Source organism: Rattus norvegicus, chromosome 11, assembly GCF_021556685.1.
Source record: "Rattus norvegicus strain SHRSP/BbbUtx chromosome 11, alternate assembly SHRSP_T2T, whole genome shotgun sequence".
Lineage (NCBI taxonomy): Eukaryota > Metazoa > Chordata > Mammalia > Rodentia > Muridae > Rattus > Rattus norvegicus.
The window spans coordinates 16,183,095-16,204,538 of record NC_141544.1 but is presented as its reverse complement, the minus strand read 5'-3'; the positions used below and the strand labels follow the sequence as shown (position 1 = coordinate 16,204,538).

At 38.3% G+C, this 21,444-nt stretch overlaps 1 protein-coding gene across 3 annotated transcripts in view; it reads left to right on the top strand.

Moving 5' to 3' along the window:
- Positions 1-21,444, top strand: part of Zfp654 (zinc finger protein 654) — a 64,457-nt gene that overhangs the window by 24,845 nt on the left and 18,168 nt on the right. For all 3 annotated transcript variants that reach the window (XM_087575960.1, NM_001430768.1, NM_001430769.1), the window contains one exon: positions 13,490-13,571. Coding sequence is in view for 1 of the 3 variants with exons in the window: in NM_001430768.1 (NP_001417697.1) it covers positions 13,490-13,571 (82 nt within the window). In the remaining 2 variants the exon portion in view is untranslated. The remainder of the gene's footprint in view (positions 1-13,489; positions 13,572-21,444) is intronic.

The window sequence follows — 21,444 nt, the reverse complement described above, 5'->3', positions numbered from 1 at the left end:
ACATCACCTGCCATGGATTCTCTCTCCCCTCTATCTCTTCTCTTCTCTTCCAGTCACCTCCTCTTCCTTCAAACTTCTCTCCCGTCCATCCTTCCTTCTCCTCCAATGACAGGCCTCCTTCTATCCTGTACCTGCCCCTCACCTGTACTTTACAAATTCAATGGGGAGAAGGTTCTGGTGAAGTTACCTGATTCCTGAGTACTTGACTAGGCAGCTGTCCTTGGGGCAGTGGAATTAGCATCAAACTTCTGGGCAAACAATTTTCAGTATTCTTTACTGATAGTTGAAGAAAATAAAAGTTTTAAATAACAAATTATTTTTAACTTTTTTGCAAAGTGCTATTATCTTCCTCCCACTTCTTTCTGTAGCATCATTATAGTGTTGCAATATAAAAAGTTTTAAGGGGCTGGGGATTTAGCTCAGTGGTAGAGCGCTTACCTAGGAAGCACAAGGCCCTGGGTTCGGTCCCCAGCTTCAAAAAAAAAGTTTTAAAAGCTTTGGAAGCACTGCATCATCAGCACCATCCATTATAATTAATTAATAAGTTAATTAATTAATTAATTTTGAGACAGAGGCTTTCTATGTAGTCCTGGCTGTTCTGGAACTCACTATGTAGACTAGGTTGGCCTTGAATCCTGCCCCTGTCTCCCAAGTTGTGGGATTTTATTTTTGAGATTGTAATATAGTTACATCACTTCCCCCCTTCCCTTTCCATCCTCCAAAGCCTCCCAATATGCCCCTTCTTGATCTTAAAATTCATTGCCTCTTTTTTCATTAATTACTGTTATAGATGTGACTTAGGGTTTCAATTGCTGTGAAAGGACAATATGACCAAGGTAACTCTTGTGAAGGGAAACATTTTATTGGAGCTGGCTTACAGTTTCAGAGGTTCAGTCCATTATCACCAATCATGGTGGGAAGCATGGCAGCGTGCAGGCAGACATGATACTGGAAGAACTAAGAGTCCTACATCTTGATCTGAAGGCAGTCAGAAGATAACTGTTTTGTTTGCTCTCAAAGTCTACCTACACAGTGACACACTTTCTCCAACAAGGTCACACCTAAGGTAGCACTTGCCATGGGCCTAGAATATTGAAGTCAACAAAATATATATATGTCTATGTATTACTAAATATATCTGTAGAAGGTTACTTTTGAGTATGATTTCAGGGATGACCATTTAGTATTGGATAACCAATTGGTGTACTCTAACCTGGTTAAGACTATTTCCTTCCCATTCTCAGCATTTCTTAGTTGCCTGAAGTTGTTTGTGCTGAAGCCTTGTGATCTTTCTTCTGTCCCCTTAGGCATGTCTATTCTTTTCCTTGTGCAGGTCATGTTTAGGTAGTCATGTTGGTGAGAACTTATGGGTCTGACATTTTTAGGAGACTGATTCTTTTTTTTTCCCTCCATCTTTATTAACTTGAGTATTTCTTATTTGCATTACAATTGTTATTCCCTTTCCGGGTTTCCAGGCCAACATCCCCCAACCCCTCCCCCTCCCCTTCTCTATGGGTGTTCCCCTCCCCATCCTCCCCCCATTACCGCCCTCACCCCAACAATCACATTCACTGGGGGTTCAGTCTTTGCAGGACCCAGGGCTTCCCCTTCCACTGGTGTCCTTACTAGGCTATTCATTGCTACCTATGAGGTTGGAGCCCAGGGTCAGTCCATGTATAGTAGGAGACTGATTCTTACAGCAAACTCTGATCCTCTTGCTGCTACAATTATTTCAGCCCCTCTTTTTCAATGTTCCTGAGCCTTATATGTGGAAGTATATTTAAATATATCCATTGGGAATGGCTTCTACAATTTTGCTTTTTGATTATTTGTAATGTTTTAGGAATTTCTGCTGCAAAGAGAAGTTTCCTTGAAGTAAGCACTACACTTATATGTGTAGAAAGACAAATATTTAAAAAGTAATTAGGAATTAATTCTGGTTTAGTACAGTGGTGGTTGTAGGTTCTCCTTCAAGGTTCATGACTTCATTAACTTGTGTGTTCAGTCCCAAGCGTGGTTTCCTTTTGTTTAGTTGTTCCTAAGTCCATTTAGAGAGTTATTAGTTACCACCAGGATACATGTGCTGCTGCTGCCCTCTTATGATTATCGTACCATGCTAATCATTGATGCTGTTCATAGGCATCATAGCTGGGTTAGGGCTGTTGATTGCTTTCCTCCTTTGAAAGCTTGCATGCTTCTGGTATTATGAAAGCTAGTGCTCAGGGAAGAAACCCTCAAATCAGTTTAAGCTCAAGGTTCTTGTCTCAAAAGTCTTGCAGAGTTTAGAGATACTAAACCACTAGCTATACATGTATGTAATTGCAATATTGAGATTCTTGTAGTATATAATGAGAGGGCATAGCAAAGTCTTTACCTAGTCTGGATGTTAGGGGAAAACTTGTAGTTGAGTTAACATTTTCTGACTTCTGAAAGAACGCTAGGAATAACTAGATGAAGTAATAGAAGAACCTTCTATAGCCACATAAAGGTACCTAGACAGGAAGTCAGAATATTTACAGATTTCATTATATTTAGTTTCTGTTTGAAGACTTTTTCATATTTTATATCATGTATATGTAGCTTTTATTCAGCTGAAAAAGCATACAAACATATGAGCTTTGTTTGAGATTCTTTTTTATATGAATCTAATTTTATGTATATATGTATATATAAATATGTAAGCTGCTAGGTTCTCTGGTAGTAATTTGTATATATCCCCATTTATAAAATTCTGAACTTCCTATACCATCTCTAGGCTGGGCAATTGAATTATGGCTTTTAAAGTGATTTTTACAGAAAATGAAAATGAATTCTGTTTTTATTTACCTGAATATTTTTCAAATGTTTTAGAAATGTAGAGTGATGTAAAAAAAAAAAAATTCGGGTTGGGGATTTAGCTCAGTGGTAGAGCGCTTGCCTAGGAAGCGCAAGGCCCTGGGTTCGGTCCCCAGCTCCGGAAAAAAAAAAAATTTAAATCAGCAACCACAATATATCTCTGGCTTTCCCTAGGTTTACCTTCTTTGTAAGCTGTATTTTTTTTCTTTTTCTTTCTCTTTTTTTATTGGATATTTTATTTAAATTTCGAATGTTGGGTTGAAAATTTAGCTCAGTGGTAGAGTGCTTGCCTAGCAAGCGCAAGGCCCTGGGTTCGATCCCCAGCTCCAAAAAGAAAAAAAGAAAAAAAAAGTCTTCAGTTGAAAATTCCTCATTAAATTTCAAATGTTATCCTCTTTCCTATCCTATCCCTCCCTCCCCCTGCTTCTATGAGGGTGGTCTTCCACCCACCCACCCACTCCCATCTCTCTGCCCTGGCTTTCCCCTAAACTGGGGTGTCAGGCCTTCACAAGACCAAGGGCCTCTCTTCCAACTGATGGACAATGGCATCCTCTGCTACATATGCAGCTGGAACCATGGGTCCCCCATGTGTACTCTTTGGTTGGTGGTTTAGTCCCTGGGAGCTTTGGGAGGTCTGGTTGGTCGATATTGTTATTCTTCCTATAGGTTGAAAAAAATTATATGTACATATATATAGTGTATATATACAATATATGTGTATATATATATGTGTATATATTAAAGCATACCTCATATTCATTCTTGGTAGATAAGGAACTGAGGATTGAGAAGCTTGGAGACTTGCAAATTTCAGGTAGCTAGTAATGACCAGTTTTTTCCTTTTCTATTGTAAATTGATTTAACACTAATCCCTTCCTTCCCTTCCTCCCTCTCTTTTTTTTTTCTTTCTAATTGAAAATATAGTCTTCTATTCTACAATACTTCCCAACCAATATCCCTTCCCACTACACTTTTCCTCAGTCTCAGATCCTCCCCTCCCCCGCCCCATTTCCTCTTCAGAAAATAGGTCTGTTATAGTCTACAGCCAAACAAGACAAAACAAAATACAACAAGATAAGGTGAAAGCTCTCATTATTTAGGATAAAAAAGCAACCCAATGAGAGGGAAAGAGTCGGAGATATATCTGCTCCACTGTAAGGAGTCCCATAAAACCACCAAGCTAGCGGCCATAACATATACTCAAAGGACCTGTCGCAGACCCATGAGGCTGGTGCTTGCCATTTCAGTCTCTGTGAGTCCATGTGAGTCTTACTCAGTTGATTTGGTGGGCCATGTTCTGGCATCTCACATCACTTCTAACTCCTACAGCTTTTCCTCCTCTTTGTGATTCCCATTCTCCAAGAGGAGGGACCAAGTGGAGAAATTCAATTTAGTCTGTCTGTCTGTCTGTCTGTCTGTCTGTCTGTCTCTCTCTCTCTCTCTCTCTGGATAATGTCTGGCTGAGGGTCTCTGCATTTGCTCCTATCTGCTGCTGGAGGAAGCTTCCCTGATGACACCTGAATGAGGAACCAATCTATGCATATAGCAGTGATTCCTAACTTTAATAGGTAAAACACAATGGCTGCTCATGAAACTGAGAACAGAGAGAGAAAAATGTAGATATTACTTCTTTCCCACCTTTCTCTTACAAAACGGAAAAAATGTTCATGAATTTTAGCATATTTTAGCATCAGGTCCTCAATGATTAGAAGAGTGAACTGGTTAAACATAGCATTCATATATGCAATGGCAAAAAATAAAAACAATTCAGAACAGCTTGACATTTGGAGGCTATACCACAGGTTTATTAGTAGATTGCCAAACATTTTTAATTATCTTACTTTACTATATTTCAAACTTGATTTCTACTGTATATTTGTAATGTTTTGTATATGCTTGGCCCAGGGAGTGGCACTATTAGGAGATGTGGTCTTATTGAAATTGGCGTGTCACTGTGGGTAAAGGTCTTAAACCCTTAAGACTAACTTCCTGGAAGTCAATCTTCCACTAGCAGCCTTCAGATGAAGATGTAGAACTCTGCCTACACCATGCCTGCCTAGATTTTGCCTACCTTGATGATAATGTACTGAACGAACCTCTGAACCTGTAAGCCAGTCCCAATTAAATGGTGATCTTTATAAGACTTTCCTTGAAAGTGGGAAAGAGCCTCAAATATATGGGAACTGGGGAAAATTTCCTGGACAGAACACCAATGGCTTATGCTCTAAGATCAAGAATCGACAAATGGGACCTCATAAAACTGCAGAGCTTCTCTAAGGCAAAGGACACTGTCATTAGGACAAAACGGCAACCAGCAGATTGGAAAAAGATCTTTACCAATCCTACATTTGATAGAGGGATAATGTAATATATACAAAGAATTCAAAAAGTTAGACTCCAGAGAGCCAAATAACCCTATTAAAAAATGGGGTACAGAACTTAACAAAGAATTCTCAGCTGAGAAATATCAAATGACTGAGAAACACCTAAAGAAAAGGTCAACATTCGTAGTCATCAGGGAAATGCAAATCAAAACAACTCTGAGATTCGACCTCACACCAGTCAGAATGGCTGAGATCAAAAACTCAGGTGACAACAGATAATGGTGAGGATGTGGAGAAAGACAAATACTCCTCCATTGTTGGTGGGATTGCAAGCTGGTACAACCACTCTGGAAATCAGTCTGGCGGTTCCTCAGAAAATTGGACATTGCAGTACCTGAGGACCCAGCTATACCTCTCCTGGGTATATACCCAAAAGGTGCTCCAACATAGAACAAGGACACATGCTCTACTATGTTCATAGCAACCTTATTTATAATAGCCAGAAGCTGGAAAAAACCCAGATGTCCCTCAACAGAAGAATGGATACAGAAAATGTACATTTACACAATGGAGTGCTACTCAGCTATTAAAAACAACAACTTAATAAAATTCATAGGCAAATGGATGGAACTAGAAAATGTCATCCTGGTTGAGGTAACCCAGTTACAAAAAACACACATGGTATGCATTCACTGCTCCAATTACCCAAGATAAAATCCATAGACCACAGGAAGCTCAAGAAGAAGGACGACCAAAGTATGGATGCTTCAGTCTTTCTTAAAAGGGGGAACAAAAATATTCATCGGAGGAGATAGGGAGACAAAGTTTGGGGCAGAGGCTGAAGGAATGGCCATTCAGAGCCTGCCCTATCTAGAGATCCACCCCCATATATACACAGCCACCAAACCTAGACAATATTGATAAAGCCAAGAAGTGCATACTGGCAAGAGCCTGATATAGCTGTCTCCTGAGAGTCTCAGCCAGAGCATGAGAAATAAAGAGGGGAATGCTAGCAGTAAACCTTTGAACTGAGAATGGGGTCCCTATTGGATGAGTTAGAGAAAGGACTGAAGGAGCTGAAGTGGCTTGCAACCCCATAAGAACAACAATATCAACCAACTGGAGCTCCAGGGGACTAAACTACTATGCAAAGACTATACATGGACAGACCCATGGCTCCAGCTGCATATGTTGCAGAGAATGACCTTGTTGGGCACCAAAGGGAGGAGAAGCCCTTGGTCCTGCCAAGGCTGGACACCCCCCCTCACCCCCATGGAGGGCAATGTCAGGGTGGGGAGGAAGGAAGGGGGGATGATTGGGGAGGGGGAACACCCTTATAGAAGAAAGGAGATGGGGATGGGATAGGGGGCTTATGGATGGGAAACCAGGAAAGGGAATAACATTTGAAATGTAAATAAAAATTATCCAATAAAAAAAATGAAAGAAAGCAGGATCAGGCAAAATTTTATTTTATTTGATACACTTATAACCCACAGTAATGTAGATAAAGTATAAACCAATTTGGAAATAAACATCTATATTTGATTGTTAAATTTGTATTGGTAGATGCAGAAAGTGGTAAGTAATGAAATATCCTGTTCCTGTCTACTGATTGATAGTCATGAGAGAAAAACAAAACTCACACTCAGCTTAACTTAATTTTTAAAAATAATTCTTATTAATTTGAAGATTTTTTTAATTGGTTTTTTTTTTAACATTTCAGATATTATCCTCATTTCTCATTTACCCTCTGCTAACGCCCTATCCCATCCCCTGCTTCTGAGGGTGCTCTCCTACCCACCTACCCTCTCCTGCCTCCCCGCCCTAGCATTCTCTTATGCCAGGGCATCAAGATTTCATACAATGTATTGTGATCATGTTCATCCCCACATTTCTCCTTTTTCCTTTCACATCCATCCCCACCCACCTACCTTAGCTTAAATTGTAACTGGTTTAAGTCAAGTGCTCCACAATAAAGGTGCAGTGCAAGAAAAGACAAGAATGTTTCCAGGGATATGGTACTGCAGCCTGTACTGTGTCAGAACTTTTACAAATTTACACACATCTTTAAAGTGTGATTTTTTTTTTAATCAAGAATCAAAATAATCAGTCAAATTAGGTACCGATCTATAAGGATTTTAGTGGGAAATATGGACTGCAGATTTTAGCACATAAATGGGCAATTTAAACATACAAATATAAATGCTAGAAACTAAAAAACCACAATATTATTCAGGATGCCTAGTGATTTTGATGGATAAAGAAAACGGGGTTAGGAATGAGTTTAAGCAAAGCCCGTGGTTGGCCTTGAACAAAAATTGAATGAATCTTGAATGCTGATTAGTGGAAATTATCCAATTTAGAAGACAAGGGAGAATAAAGAGCTTTAGGAGCTATCGGAAAATATAAAACTATACATTATATATCTATTAAAATCAGAGAACAGTGGTTCACAAGTTTCCTAATGCTGTAACCCTTTAATACAGTTTCTCATGTTATACTTCAGACCATAAAATTATTTCATTGCTATTTTATAATTATAATTTTGCTACTGCGATCGATTGTAATGTAAATATTTGATATGCAGACTATCTTACATGTGGTAATCAATAGGTTGAGAACCACTGTCCTAGAAGGAATATCAAAAATAAACCAGAAGCAATTCTGACAAAATTCTGACCACAAATTTTCTAAAAGTAAGAAGAAAAATTAATGCACAGATTCAGAACTCAGTGCAAGTCTTATTTCTCGTGTACACATGCAGACAGTTAGTGCCTCAATAGCCTGATACTCAAACTAAAAACCAGAGAAGAGTTATTACTTCAAAACTAAAGATGCCAAACATAAAACACAAACACATATTGTAAGTAAAACTATGTAAAACAGAACACAATGAAATGACATCTTAAAACAATGAAAGAAAAAGAAATCTCTCAACTGAAATGTATTTTTAAGTTGGAAGAGAAATAATAGTCTTCAGCCAAAACTGAGAGTTAGGACATTCCTTACTGTCCTGAACTAGGAGAAGCAGGAAGAGAGGAAGAATGTTAAAACCTCTTCAAGGAGCACCAAAATGAGCAAGCATTGGATATGGTATTAATATTTATACTGTTTTTGAAGTCCACATGCATTTTTAAATATAATTTTGAGCTGTAAAGATATTTCTATAGCTAGATTATATGGATTCTTTTTCATATATTAGCACTGATTAATTTTTCTGTATCTGGGTTTTAGTTTGAATGTTATCCACATTTGGAAGGTAGAGTAAATCATGTGTTGTTTTTTTGTTTGTTTTAAAGCATTCTGCTGTAGAGTGATTTGATATGCTGCTACCTAACACTTTGCTAATGAGTTGAGATGCTCTTAATATTTAACTGCTACTGCTTTTTATTTAAGAACTCTTTATTTTACCTTTGGCTTCATTAATCTATTTTATAATTCTTATGCTAATGTGATATTGATTTAATTACAGAGTCATTATAGAATATAAAAGTAGCTAGTCCTTTACTATTATTTTTTGTTTTATAGGTTCCTTTCCGTTTTTATTTCCCCCATTTCTGTCCCCTCACCATCTTTTCCCTCTTCCCTTCTCTTCTCTGCTCCCCTTTCTTTTCCCATGCCCTCTCCTCCCTTCCTGGCTGAGCTAGGTTTTCTTTTGCTGTCGTGAAACACCATGACTGAAGAGCGAGTTGGGGAGGAAAGTACACTTCTTGGTTGCTGTTCATCACCAAAGGATGTCAGGACAGGAGCCTAGAGCAGGAGCTGATGTAGAGGGCATGGAAAGGTGCTGCCTACTGGCCTGCTCCCCATGGCTTGCTCAGCCTGCTTTCTTAATAGACCCAGCCCAGGTTGGAACCACTACAAGGCTGGGACCTTCTCCACAAATTACTAATTGAGAAAATGCTCTACAACTGGATCTTATGGAATCTTTTTTTTTCTTTCAAATGAGGTTCTCTTCTTTCAGATAACTCTAGTTTGTGTGTCAAGTTGACATGACTGACTAGGACACCTCCTATTCTTTCTCCCCTTCTTCCCCTCTCTTCCCCTCCTCTCCCTTCTCTTTTTCTTTCCTGAGACAGGCTCTCACTATGTATCTTTGGTTGGCCTGGAACTCACTATGTAGACCAGGTTGCCTTGGAACTCAGAGGAGATCCATCTACCTATTCCTCTGGAATGCTGTGATTAATAAAAGGTGTGTGCCACCATGCCCAACTTCATAGTCTTATTTCTTCTGTTTCTTTTTCTTGTTTTTAATCAATCGTTAATGTATGTAAGTACACACAAGGCCCTAACTATTGTCAAGGCTCTGAAGGCTCTCTACAAAAGAAAAGATTAATGATAAGTAAAGATTCTTTTGTTTGTTTGTTTGTTTTTAGGAAGGAAGCTTTCTCAATAACACAGAAGTACTAAGTGGAACAGGAATAGTGATATAGAAGCTGAAGTTACGCAGAAGATCTAGCTAAGAAAATTTATGAAAGTGGTAGTTAGACAGCGTTCTTTACCTGTAAAGGAATACTTGAAAATGACCAACTTAAAAAGAGGTGTAGGCGGGTTGGGGATTTGGCTCAGTGGAAGAGCGCTTGCCTAGTAAGCGCAAGGCCCTGGGTTCGGTCCCCAGCTCTGAAAAAAAGGAAAAAAAAAAGTGTAGGCTTATTTGCTTGTGGAGTATGCGTGTGTGTGTGTGTGTGTGTGTGTGTGTGTGTGTGTGTGTGTGTGCACACCCTTGGGTGTGGTGTGTAGGGCAGTATTTTTTAGACAGAGTCTCTCACTGAACCCAGACCTTGGTGTTTTCCTAGATTGGCTAGCCAGTGAGTTCTGGGGGTATATGTCATCGCTTTGGCGTATATATGAATGCTGAGGTTCATAACTCAGGTTCTCATACTTGTAAAGGTTACACTTTATTCAAGGAACCATCTTTTCAGCCACCAAGGGTAGGTTTATTTTAGTTCACAGTTTTGGAGATTCAGTCTGTGGTTATTCCTATTGGGCATTTAGAAACACTGTACATCATGGCAGAAAAGTTCACAAATGAGAAAGCTCATGGCAGCAAGGAAACAGAAGACAGAAAAGTACTAGAAACTCTTGGTCTCTTTCAAGGTACACAAACAATGACATAAGAACTATGTCAGGGGCTAGAGAGATGGCTTAGAAGTTAAAGAGTACTATCTGCTCTTCCCGAAGCCCTGTGTTCAATTCCCAGCAACCACATGGCTCACAACCACCTAAAATGAGATCTGGTGCCCTTCTGGCCTGCAAGCATACATGCAAACAGAATGCTGTACACAAAATAAATTAATTAATTAATTAATTAATTTAAAGACCTTGTTTAGGACCCTAACACCAATAACATAAGCAGGTGACCAAACTTTTATCTATGGCCATTGGAAGACATCAAACATGTAGCCATGCTGTTCAGTTTAATAGATAAGCTAAACAGATTTTCAGTGTAGATGAACAGCTGTGTATTAGAAAATAAAGCTGGATAGCTTCTGAAACTGTATGTTGTGTGACCATACATGGTTGGTAATTGAATGGAAAAGTTGTGAAAAAGTGGCAAACATAAAGGTTTGTACACATGAAATGTCAGGATCTTAATTCACACTCAAGTATGTGATGAATTTAAGATATTTCTGGTACTGTTCACCCATACTGCATCACACAACTTCAGCCTTGGTACCTTGACTACCTGTCAGGGTACACTGTACATTGGTACTACACGCAGTACCAATAAATCCTTTCTTAAACATCTTGGTTCAGATTCAAAGATATTTCTTATAATTTGAAATGTTTTTACTGTACATAGTCACCTAATTCTGGAAAGGAAAGACTTTTAATATTGTCCTACCAGTCCTCTGTGCAAGTACCAAATTAGTATATATTAGTACATATCTTTATATGTTGTGTTAGAATGCTTGATAGTAAAAGTTTCTGTTTGAGAGCTCACTTGAGTCTTAAAAGAAATGATAAATGGGCTTGGGATTAGGTAAGGATTGTCAGCAATTTGTAAAAAAGGCCCCAAATTACTTCCGACATTTTATACTATGTATTTATATGAAGGAACATTCTCGACATTGTTGATCATAAAAACAAATATCAATCAACTCTGAAAAAAGAACATATTCTATGTTATGCATCATATAAATTCAAACAATATATGAATGTCTGTGTAACAATAAAAGAATATATTTGGAAATTTATTTTCATCTTTAGTCAATGGTAAAATTAAATGTATAATGAAGAATTAAAGTAAATTTCCTTATAATTATTATCAGTAAGTGATTATACCTATTGTACATACCTATATATCCAGAAGCGTGTAAAAATTTTTCAAGTGAAAAGGTACAACAAGAAAAGAAAAACAGTTTAAAGAAAGTCCTGTTGTAACTCTCAGATAGCCAAGGAAGATTGTACCAGTCCAGACTGACTCTTACTAGTAGAACCTTGTGGACATACCATTTCTGAAAAGTCTAGGGTCTTTAAGAATTCTACCAAATAACTATCAAGCTTTACTAGTAGAGCAATGCCTGGATGATGGAACATCTGTTTGCAACAAGGTTTGTTGGGTCCAGACTTGAGACCCACTGCTTAAAGAGAAAGATTCCTTTTAAAGTATACTGCTTGCTATTAATGGACCTGTTCATTCAAGAGCTCTGATGGTTTTACAGTGAGATTAATGTCATTTTCATGCATATACACCTATTTTGCAATAAGCAGTGACTTAAAATTTCACATCTTATTATTTGACAATTTTATTTTATAAGGTGATCCTTATCTTATAGGTAGTGGTCCCCTGATGGACCCAGGAAAATTATATTATGATAGCAGTGAAAAAACACTTGTAGTGCATAGGAAGATTCTATAAAGAAGAATATTTATGGGAATTTAAAGTAGATTCTAACCTGCATAACTTTGAAAGTTTCAAGACTTTAGTAGAGGAATTAACTGAAGATGTATTAGAAAGATATAATTACACACAGAGCCTGGAGATACAAATGAATTGCTATAGCCAATTTTAAAATAGGAAGAGTTGCATCTTATGAATAAGTATAATGCTTTTTAGATGACCCTGAGTAGGTACCTATCATGTCTGCTTAGGAAATTGACAGGTAGATTTCTTGAATCCAAAAGTTGAGGCCAGCCTCAGGGAAGCATAGGGGAATTGAGCCCCTAATGAAAAAAGGAAAAGTGGTTTTTTGAGATAATTCTTCTCTTGGAGAAGATCCTATTAAATATTGCTATGTAGTCATCAAAAGACTACATTGTCTAAACCCAGTTGACAAAGAGGTTTGAAAGTTTCATTCCAACTTTTACTAATACCACAGATATTTCTACTCTCTGATGCTAGAGATTGAACCTATGGTGTTAGTTGTGCTAGGCAAGAACTCTAGCACACAGCTGCATCCTGAGTTCATTTCAGTTTTATAAAAGTTCTGCTTCACATTGTAGCATGTGATGTTGTCTGAATCATATTCCAAAGAAGTTTCTGAAAAGGAGAATCCAAATGATGTGGCAACTTCAATGTTGTCTTTTTCTTTTTCATTATTATAATATAGTCATTGTACAAAATAATGGGTTTTTACTATGAGATTTTTGTACACAGATTTGATAAACCGTGATCATATTCACCCCACTGATCTACTCACTGTTCACCCTCCTTTCTGCCACTAGTCCCCTTTTCTTTTTCCAGCTCATCTTTGACTTCTGGGCCTTTTCTGTTTTATACTAAAGAGAGATAGTTGCCTTTATTAGAATCTGATCTCCCTAGGTAATCTACCAAAATATAAATAATGTATGTGGGTGAGTACACAGAGTTTTCCCTTGATGTATGACATGTACATTCTAGGATTTCCAGTAGGTGTTTAAAACCCCAGATAGTAAGGAGCTCCATATATAGTTTTCCTCTACATATTAGCATATAGTGCCAAGCTTGATCGGACATATTTTTAATCTCTCGTTGTCTATTTTGCATCATTACTTTTTGTGCTTTGTAAATTGTTTTTGTATTTTCAGACAGTATTTCATGAATTCCAGGCTGGCTGAAAACTTGGCATGTGACTGACAGTGATATTGAACTTCTGGTCTTTTTTTCACTTGCCAAGTTCTGGAATTAAAGACATGTACCAATACGCCTCTTTCTGTGCTGTGCTAGAGATTGGACTCAGAGCTTTGTGTATGACAACTGAGCTAAATCCTTAGCCCTTTAATAAGTTTTTAAAAGTCAAGTATTTATAAGTAAAATATTTGATACTAGAGAGATGTTAAAACTTGGTAGCATTTTAAAATAGAACAAAGCCACAGAGCAATGAAAATTATAACTTTTTTCTTTTCAGGAGTTTCTTTGAGTTGCTCCTGTTCTTTGGAAGAGATGAGTTTTATGAAGAACCCTTAAAGGATATTCTTGGCTCATTTCAGGTAAAATAGTTCACTATTTTATATTTTATACACACACAAATCAGTTTGATTCTCTAAAAATAGTTTATCATATTAAGTTTTTGCTTAAAAGTTGTTATACTCACTACAGTGACAGTCTTAAAGATTCCCTTATATTTGCAGGCGAAGAAAAGTCATGAAATCAATTTTAACTGAATTCCCACGCAGCTTCTATCTTAAATTCTAATGTGGCTAAAGAACCTAAGCATGTATGGGAACATAGTGACTTTTCCCATGTCTACAGCTCCCCTGGTAAAGAAGCAGCCTTGTTGATACTAAAAACAAGCTACTTGCCCTGTGTTTCTTTTCCTTGACTATCTGCTGATTTTCCCACCTCACGGAACCTCGGCAGGTTGTTGTTCTTGTTGAGAAACAAATCTAGACAAGAATGCCAAAGAAGTGAGATGGCTCAGTTGGTAAAATACCTGCCCTCAAAAGTATCAGCATTGAGTTTGGCAACCAAAACCCATAAAACACATAAGGGACTGGATAGATGACTTAGTGGGTAAAGGTGCTTGCTGCCAAACTGATGACTTGTTCAATCCCTGGTTCCCATATTGTGGAGGAGAAAACCAACTCCCAAGAAATTATTTCGTGAATGCCACATGTGGCGAGACATGCAGGTGTTCACATACGTACACAAAATAAATTATTGGAGAAAAAAAATCCAGATATAGATTTATACTTCTGTAATTGTCATGCTGAAGAGGTGGTGATGGGCAGATGCTAGTGGCTCATTGGCTGTCCAGTCTAGCTGAGTTGAAAGCTTGTGGTTCAGTTAAAAGACTGTATCAAAAATAAGGTAGATAGCAATTAAGGAAGATACACACGATCAACCTTTGGCTTCCACACTCATGGACACACTTTCTTGTGCACTTTTACACACTTGCATATGTGTATATATACATACAGTGCACAAATTGACACACATACATACACACACACACACACACACATATTCCACTAAACTGGGGCATCTAGCCTTGACAGGACCAAGTACCTCTCCTCCCACTGATGCCCGACAATGCTATCCTCTGCTACATATGTGTGGCTGGAGCACTGGGTCTATCCCTGTGTACTCTTGGGATGGTGCTTTAGTCCCTGGGAGCTCTGGGGGTGGAGGGAGTCTGGTTGGGTGATATTATTGTTCTTTCTATGGGGTTGCAAACACCTTCAGCTCCTTCAGTCCTTTCTGTAACTCTTCCATTGGGGACCCTGGTCTCAATTCAATGGTTAGCTGCCAGCATCTACCTTTATATTTGTCAAGCTCTGACAGAGCCTCTCAGGAGACATCCATATCAGTCTCTTGTCAGAATGCACTTCTTGGCATTTGCCATATGGTCTGAGTTTGGTGTTTGTATATGGGATGGATCCCCAAGTAGGGCAGTCTCTGGATGGTCTTTCATTCAGTCTTTGCTCCATACTTTGTCTCCATATTTCCTGCTGTGAGTCTTTTGTTTCATCTTCTAAAAAGGTCTGAAAGTCCATACTTTGGTCTTTTTTCTTCTTGAACTTTATGTGGTCTGTGAATTATATCTTGAGTATTCTAAAATGTTGGGCTAATATCCACTTATCAGTGAGTAATACCATGTGTGTTCTTTTGTGATTGGGTTACCTCACTCTGAATGGATTTTCTAGTTCCATCCAATTACCTATGCATTCCATGAAGTCATTTTTTATAATAGTTGAGTAGTACTTCATTGTGTAGATGTACCACATTTTCTGTATCCATTCCTCTGTTGAAGGGCACCTGGGTTCTTTCCATCTTCTGGCTATTGCAAATAAAGTTGCTATGAACATAGTGGAGCATGTATCCTTCTTCTATGTTGGAGCATCTTTTGGGTATATACCCAGGAGTGGTATAGCAGGGTCCTGAGGTAGTACTATGCCCATTTATCTGAGGAACCTTCAAAGTGACTTCCAGATTGGTTGTACTAGCTTGCAATCTCACCAACAATGGAAGAGTATTTGTCTTTCTCCACATCCTGACCAGCATCTGCTGTCCCTGAGTTTTTGATTTTAGCCATTCTGACTGGTGTGAGGTGGAATCTCAGAGTTGTTTTGATTTGCATTTCCCTGATGACTAAAGATGTTGAACTTTTATTTAGGTACTTCTCAGCCATTATATATTCCTCAATCAAGAATTCTCTATTTAGCTCTGAAATCTATTTTTAAAAGGGTTATTTGATTCTCTGGAGTCTAACTTTTTGAGTTCAATATATATATATATATATATATATTCCCCAGTGCCTAAGTGTTAGAGGGTCTTCCCCACTTTCTCTTCTATTAGTTTCCCTGTATCTGGTTTTATGTGGAGACCCAAGATCCATTTGGACTTGATCTTTGTACAAGGAGATAAGAGTGGATTGATTTGCATTCTTCTACATGCTGACCTCCAGTTGAACCAGCACCATTTGTTGAAAACCCTCTTTTTTCCACTGGGTGGATCCTTTGTCAAAGATCAAGTGACCATAGGGTGTAGGTTCAATTCTGGGTCTTCAATTCTATTGCATTAATCTACCTGCCTGTCTCTGTACCAATACCACTAAGGTTTTATCACCACTGCTCTGTAATACTGCTTAAGGTCTGGGATGGTGATTCGCCCAGAAGTTCTTTTATTGTTGAGGATAGTTTTCACTTTCCTGGGTTTTTTTGTTATTCCAAATGAATTTACAAATTGCTTTTTCTAACTACAAGAAAAACTGATTTGCAATTTAATGGGGATTGCATTGAATCTGTAGATTGCTTTTAGAAAAATGGCCATTTTTGCTATATTAATCCTGCCACTCCATGAGCCTGGGAAGTCTTTCCATCTTATGAGATCTGTTTCAATTTCTTTCTTCAGAGATTTGAATTTCTTGTCATAAAAATTTTTCATTTGCTTAGTTAGAGTCACACTGAGGTATTTTATGTTATTTGTGACTATTGCGAAGAATGTCATTTCTCTAATTTCTTTCTTACCCTGTTTATCCTTTGAGTATAGGAAGGCTCCTGATTTGTTTGAGTTAATTTTATATCCTCCCACTTTTCTGAAGTTGTTTATCAGATTTAGTAGTTCTGTGGTGGAAATTTTGGGGTCACTGAATTATACTATCATATCTTTAGCAAATAGTGCTATTTTGACTTCTTCCTTTCCTTTTGTATTCCTTTTTGACCTCCTTTTGTTGACTGACTGCTCTGGGTAGGACCTTGAGTACTATATGAAATAAGTAGGGAGAGAGTGGGCAGCCTTGCCTAGTCCCTGATTTTAGTGGGATTGCATCAAGTTTCTCTCGATTTAGTTTGATGTAGGCTACTAGTTTGCTGTATATTGCTTTTACTATGTTTAGGTAGTACTATGTTTATATTCCTGATATTTCCAGGATTTTTCTCATGAAGGGGTACTAAATTTTGTCAAATGCTTTCTCCGCATCTAATGAGATGATCATGTGGTTTTTATCTTTGAGTTTGTTTATATAGTGGATTACATTGATGGATTTCCTTATATTGAAACATCCCTGAATCCCTGGGATGAAGCCTACTTGATCATGATGGATAACCTTTTGATGTGTTCTTGGATTCAATTGGTGAGATTTTTTTTTTAGTATTTTTTTACTCTTTTTTTAAATTTTTTTATTCCATCTTTATTACCTTAAGTATTTCTTATTTACATTTCGATTGTTAATCCCCTTCCCGATTTCCGGGCCAACTACCCCCCTCCCCCTCTCCTTCTATAAGGGCTTCCCCTCCCCATCCTGCCCCCATTACTATCCTCCCCCCAACAATCACATTCACTGGGGCTTCAGTCTTGGCAGGACCAAGGGCTTCCCCTTCCACTGGTACTCTTACTAGGCTATTCATTGCTACCTATGAGGTTGGAGCCCAGGGTCAGTCCATGTATAGTCTTTGGGTAGTGGCTTAGTACCTGGAAGCTCTGGTTGGTTGGCATTGTTGTTCATATGGGGTCTCGAGCCCCTTCAAGGTCTTGCAGTTCTTTCTCTGATTCCTTCAACGGGGGTCCTGTTCTCAGTTCAGTGGTTTGCTGCTGGCATTCGCTTATGTATTTGCTGTATTCTGGGTGTGTCTCTCAGGAGAGATCTACATTCGGCTCCTGTCGGTCTGCACTTCTTTGCTTCATCCATCTTATCTACTTTGGTGGCTGTATATGTATGGGCCACATGTGGGGCAGGCTCTGAATAGGTGTTCCTTCTGCCTCTGTTCTAAAATTTTGTCTCCCTATTCCCTACCAAGGGTATTCTTGTTCCCCTTTTAAAGAAGGAGTGAAGCATTCACATTTTGATCATCTGTCTTGAGTTTCATGTGTTCTGTGCATCTAGGGTAATTCAAGCATTTGGGCTAATAGCCACTTATCACTGAGTGCATACCATGTGTGTTTTTCTATGATTGGGTTACCTCACTCAGGATGATATTTTCCAGTTCCATCCATTTGCCTACGAATTTCATAAAGTCATTATTTTTGATAGCTGAGTAATATTCCATTGTGTAGATGTACCACATTTTCTGTATCCATTCCTCTGTTGAAGGGCATCTAGGTTCTTTCCAGCTTCTGGCTATTATAAATAAGGCTGCTATGAACATAGTGGAGCACGTGTCTTTGTTATATGTTGGGGCATCTTTTGGGTATATGCCCAAGAGAGGTATGCTCTCTCCTGTTTCTTTCTGCAGACACTCAGAACTATGAGTTTTCCTCTTAGCACAGCTTTCATTGTGTCCCATAAGTTTGGGTATGTTGTACCTTCATTTTCATTAAATTCTAAGAAGTCTTTAAGTTTTTCTTTCTTTCTTCCTCGAACAGGTTATCATTGAGTAGAAAATTGTTCAACTTCCATGTATATGTGGGTGTTCTTCCCTTATTGTTATTGAAGACCAGTTTTAGGCCGTGGTGGTCCGATAGCACGCATGGGATTATTTCTATCTTTCTGTACCTGTTGAGGCCCGTTTTTTGACCAATTATATGGTCAATTTTGAAGAAAGTACCATGAGGAGTTGAGAAGAAGGTATATCCTTTTGCTTTAGGATAGAATGTTCTATAAATATCCGTTAAGTCCATTTGGCTCATGACTTCTCTTAGTCTGTCGACATCACTGTTTAATTTCTGTTTCCATGATCTGTCCATTGATGAGAGTGGGGTGTTGAAATCTCCCACTATTATTGTGTGAGGTGCAATGTGTGTTTTGAGCTTTAGTAAGGTTTCTTTTACGTATGTAGGTGCCCTTGTATTTGGGGCATAGATATTTAGGATTGAGAGTTCATCTTGGTGGATTTTTCCTTTGATGAATATGAAGTGTCCTTCCTTATATTTTTGATGACTTTTAGTTGAAAATCGATTTTATTCGATATTAGAATGGCTACTCCGGCTTGCTTCTTCAGACCATTTGCTTGGAAAGTTGTTTTTGAGCCTTTCACTCTGAGGTAGTGTCTGTCTTTGTCTCTGAGGTATGTTTCCTGTATGCTGCAGAATGCAGAGTCCTCGTTGCTTATCCAGTTTGTTAATCTATATCTTTTTATTGGAGAGTTGAACCATTGATGTTGAGAGATATTAAGGAATAGTGGTTATTGCTTCCTGTTATATTCATATTTGGATGTGAGATTATGTTTGTGTGCTTTTCCTCTCTTTGCTTTGTTGCCAAGACAATTAGTTTCTTGTTGTTCCTAGGGTGTAGCTTGCCTCCTTATGTTGGGTTTTACCATTTATTATTCTTTGTAGCACTGGATTTGTAGAAAGATATTGTGTAAATTTGGTTTTGTTATAGAATATCTTGTTTTCTCCATCTATGTTAATTGAGAGATTTGCAGGATACAGTAACTTGGGCTGGCATTTTGTTCTCTTAGGTTCTGTCTGACATCTTTCCAGGATCTTCTGGCTTTCATAGTCTCTGGCGAGAAGTCTGGTGTGAATCTGATAGGTCTGCCATTATATGTTACTTGACCTTTTTCCCTTACTGCTTTTAATATTCTTTCTTTATTTTGTGCATTTGGTGTTTTGACTATTATGTGACGGGAAGAGTTTCTTTTCTGGTCCAATCTATTTGGAGTTCTGTTTCTTTGAATTTGAGTTCTGTTTGGCTTCTTGAATGTTTATGGTCATCTCTTTCTTTAGGTTAGGAAAGTTTTCTTCTATGATTTTGTTGAAGATATTTACTGGTCCTTTGAGCTGGGAGTCTTCACTCCCTTCTATACCTATTATCCTTAGGTTTGATCTTCTCATTGAGTCCTGGATTTCCTGTATGTTTTAGACCAGTAGCTTTTTCCATTTTCCATTATCTTTGACAGTTGTGTCGATGATTTCCATGGAATCTTCTGCTCCTGAGATTCTCTCTTCTATCTCTTGTATTCTGTTGGTGATGCTTGTATCTATGGCTCTTTGTTTCTTCCTTTGGTTTTCTATATCTTGGGTTGTTTCCCTGTGTTCTTTCTTTATTGCTTTTATTTCCATTTTTAATTCCTTCACCTGTTTGATTGTGTTTTCCTGGAATTCTTTCAGGGATTTTTGTGATTCCTCTCTATAGGCTTCTACTTGTTTATTTATGTTTTCCTGTGTTTCTCTAAGGGAGTTCTTCATGTCTTTCTTGGATTCCTTTCTTGCCGTGTTTTTGGATATTCAGTGTTTTCTTTGGTGGGAGAATTGGGCCCCGATGATGCCATGTAGTCTTGGTTTCTGTTGCTTGGGTTCCTGCGCTTTCTTCTCGCCATCAGGTTGTCTCTGATGTTACCTTGTTCTGCTATTTCTGACAGTGGCTATACCGTCCTATAGGCCTGTGTGTCAGGAGTGCTATAGACCTGTTTTCCTGTTTTCTTTCAGCCATATGAACAGAGTGTTCTGCTTTCGGGCCTGTAGTCTTTCCTCTTTACTGGTCTTCAGCTGTTCCTGTGGGCCTGAGTCTACCAGGCAGGTCGCTTGGAGCAGCAAAGTTGGTCTTACCTGTGGTCCCGCGGCTCAAGTTTGCTCATGGGGTGTTGCTTTTGAGCTCTCCGTGAGGGCAGCAACTAGGAGCTCCCGTGCACTGGGGTCCCAGTTGGCATTAGGTGTTTTCCTCTGGAGTCAGAAATGTGGGCAGAGTGTAGTCTATTCTGGCTTCTCCGAGTATTTTTGAGTCCGATATTCATAAGGGAAATTGCTCTGAAGTCCTCTTTCTTTGTTGGGTCTTTGTATGATTTAGATATAAAGCATAATTGTGGCTTCATAGGACAAATTGGGTAGTGCTCTGACTGTTTCTAATTTGTAGAATAATTTGACAGTATTGGTATTAGGTCTTCAGTGAAGGTCTAGAATTCTGCACTAAACCCATCTGGTCCTGGGATTTTCTTGTTTGGGAGACTTTTAATAACTGCTTCTATTTCTTTAGGAGTTATGGGGTTCTTTAGATAGCGTATCTGTTCCTCATTTAACTTTGGTACCTGATATCTATCTAGAAAATTGTCTATTTCATCCAGATTTTCCAGTTTTGTTGAATATAGGCTTTTGTAGTAGGATCTGATATTTTTTTTAATTTCCTCAGATTCTGTTTTTATGTCTGCCTTTTCATTTCTGATTTTGTTAATTTGGATACACTCTCTGTGTCCTCTGGTTATTCTGGCTAAAAGTTTATCTTGTTGATTTTCTCAAAGAACCAGCTCCTGGTTTTGTTTATTCTTTGTATAGTTCTTTTACTTTCTACTTGGTTGATTTCAGCCCTGAGTTTGATCATTTCCTGCCTTCTACTCCTCTTGGGTGTAGTTGCTTCTTTTTGTTCTAGAACTTTTAGGTGTATTGTCAAGCTGCTAATGTATGCTCTCTCCTGTTTCTCTTTGGAGGTACTTAGAGGTATACATTTTCCTCTTCTCACTGCTTTCATTGTGTCCCATAAGTTTGGGT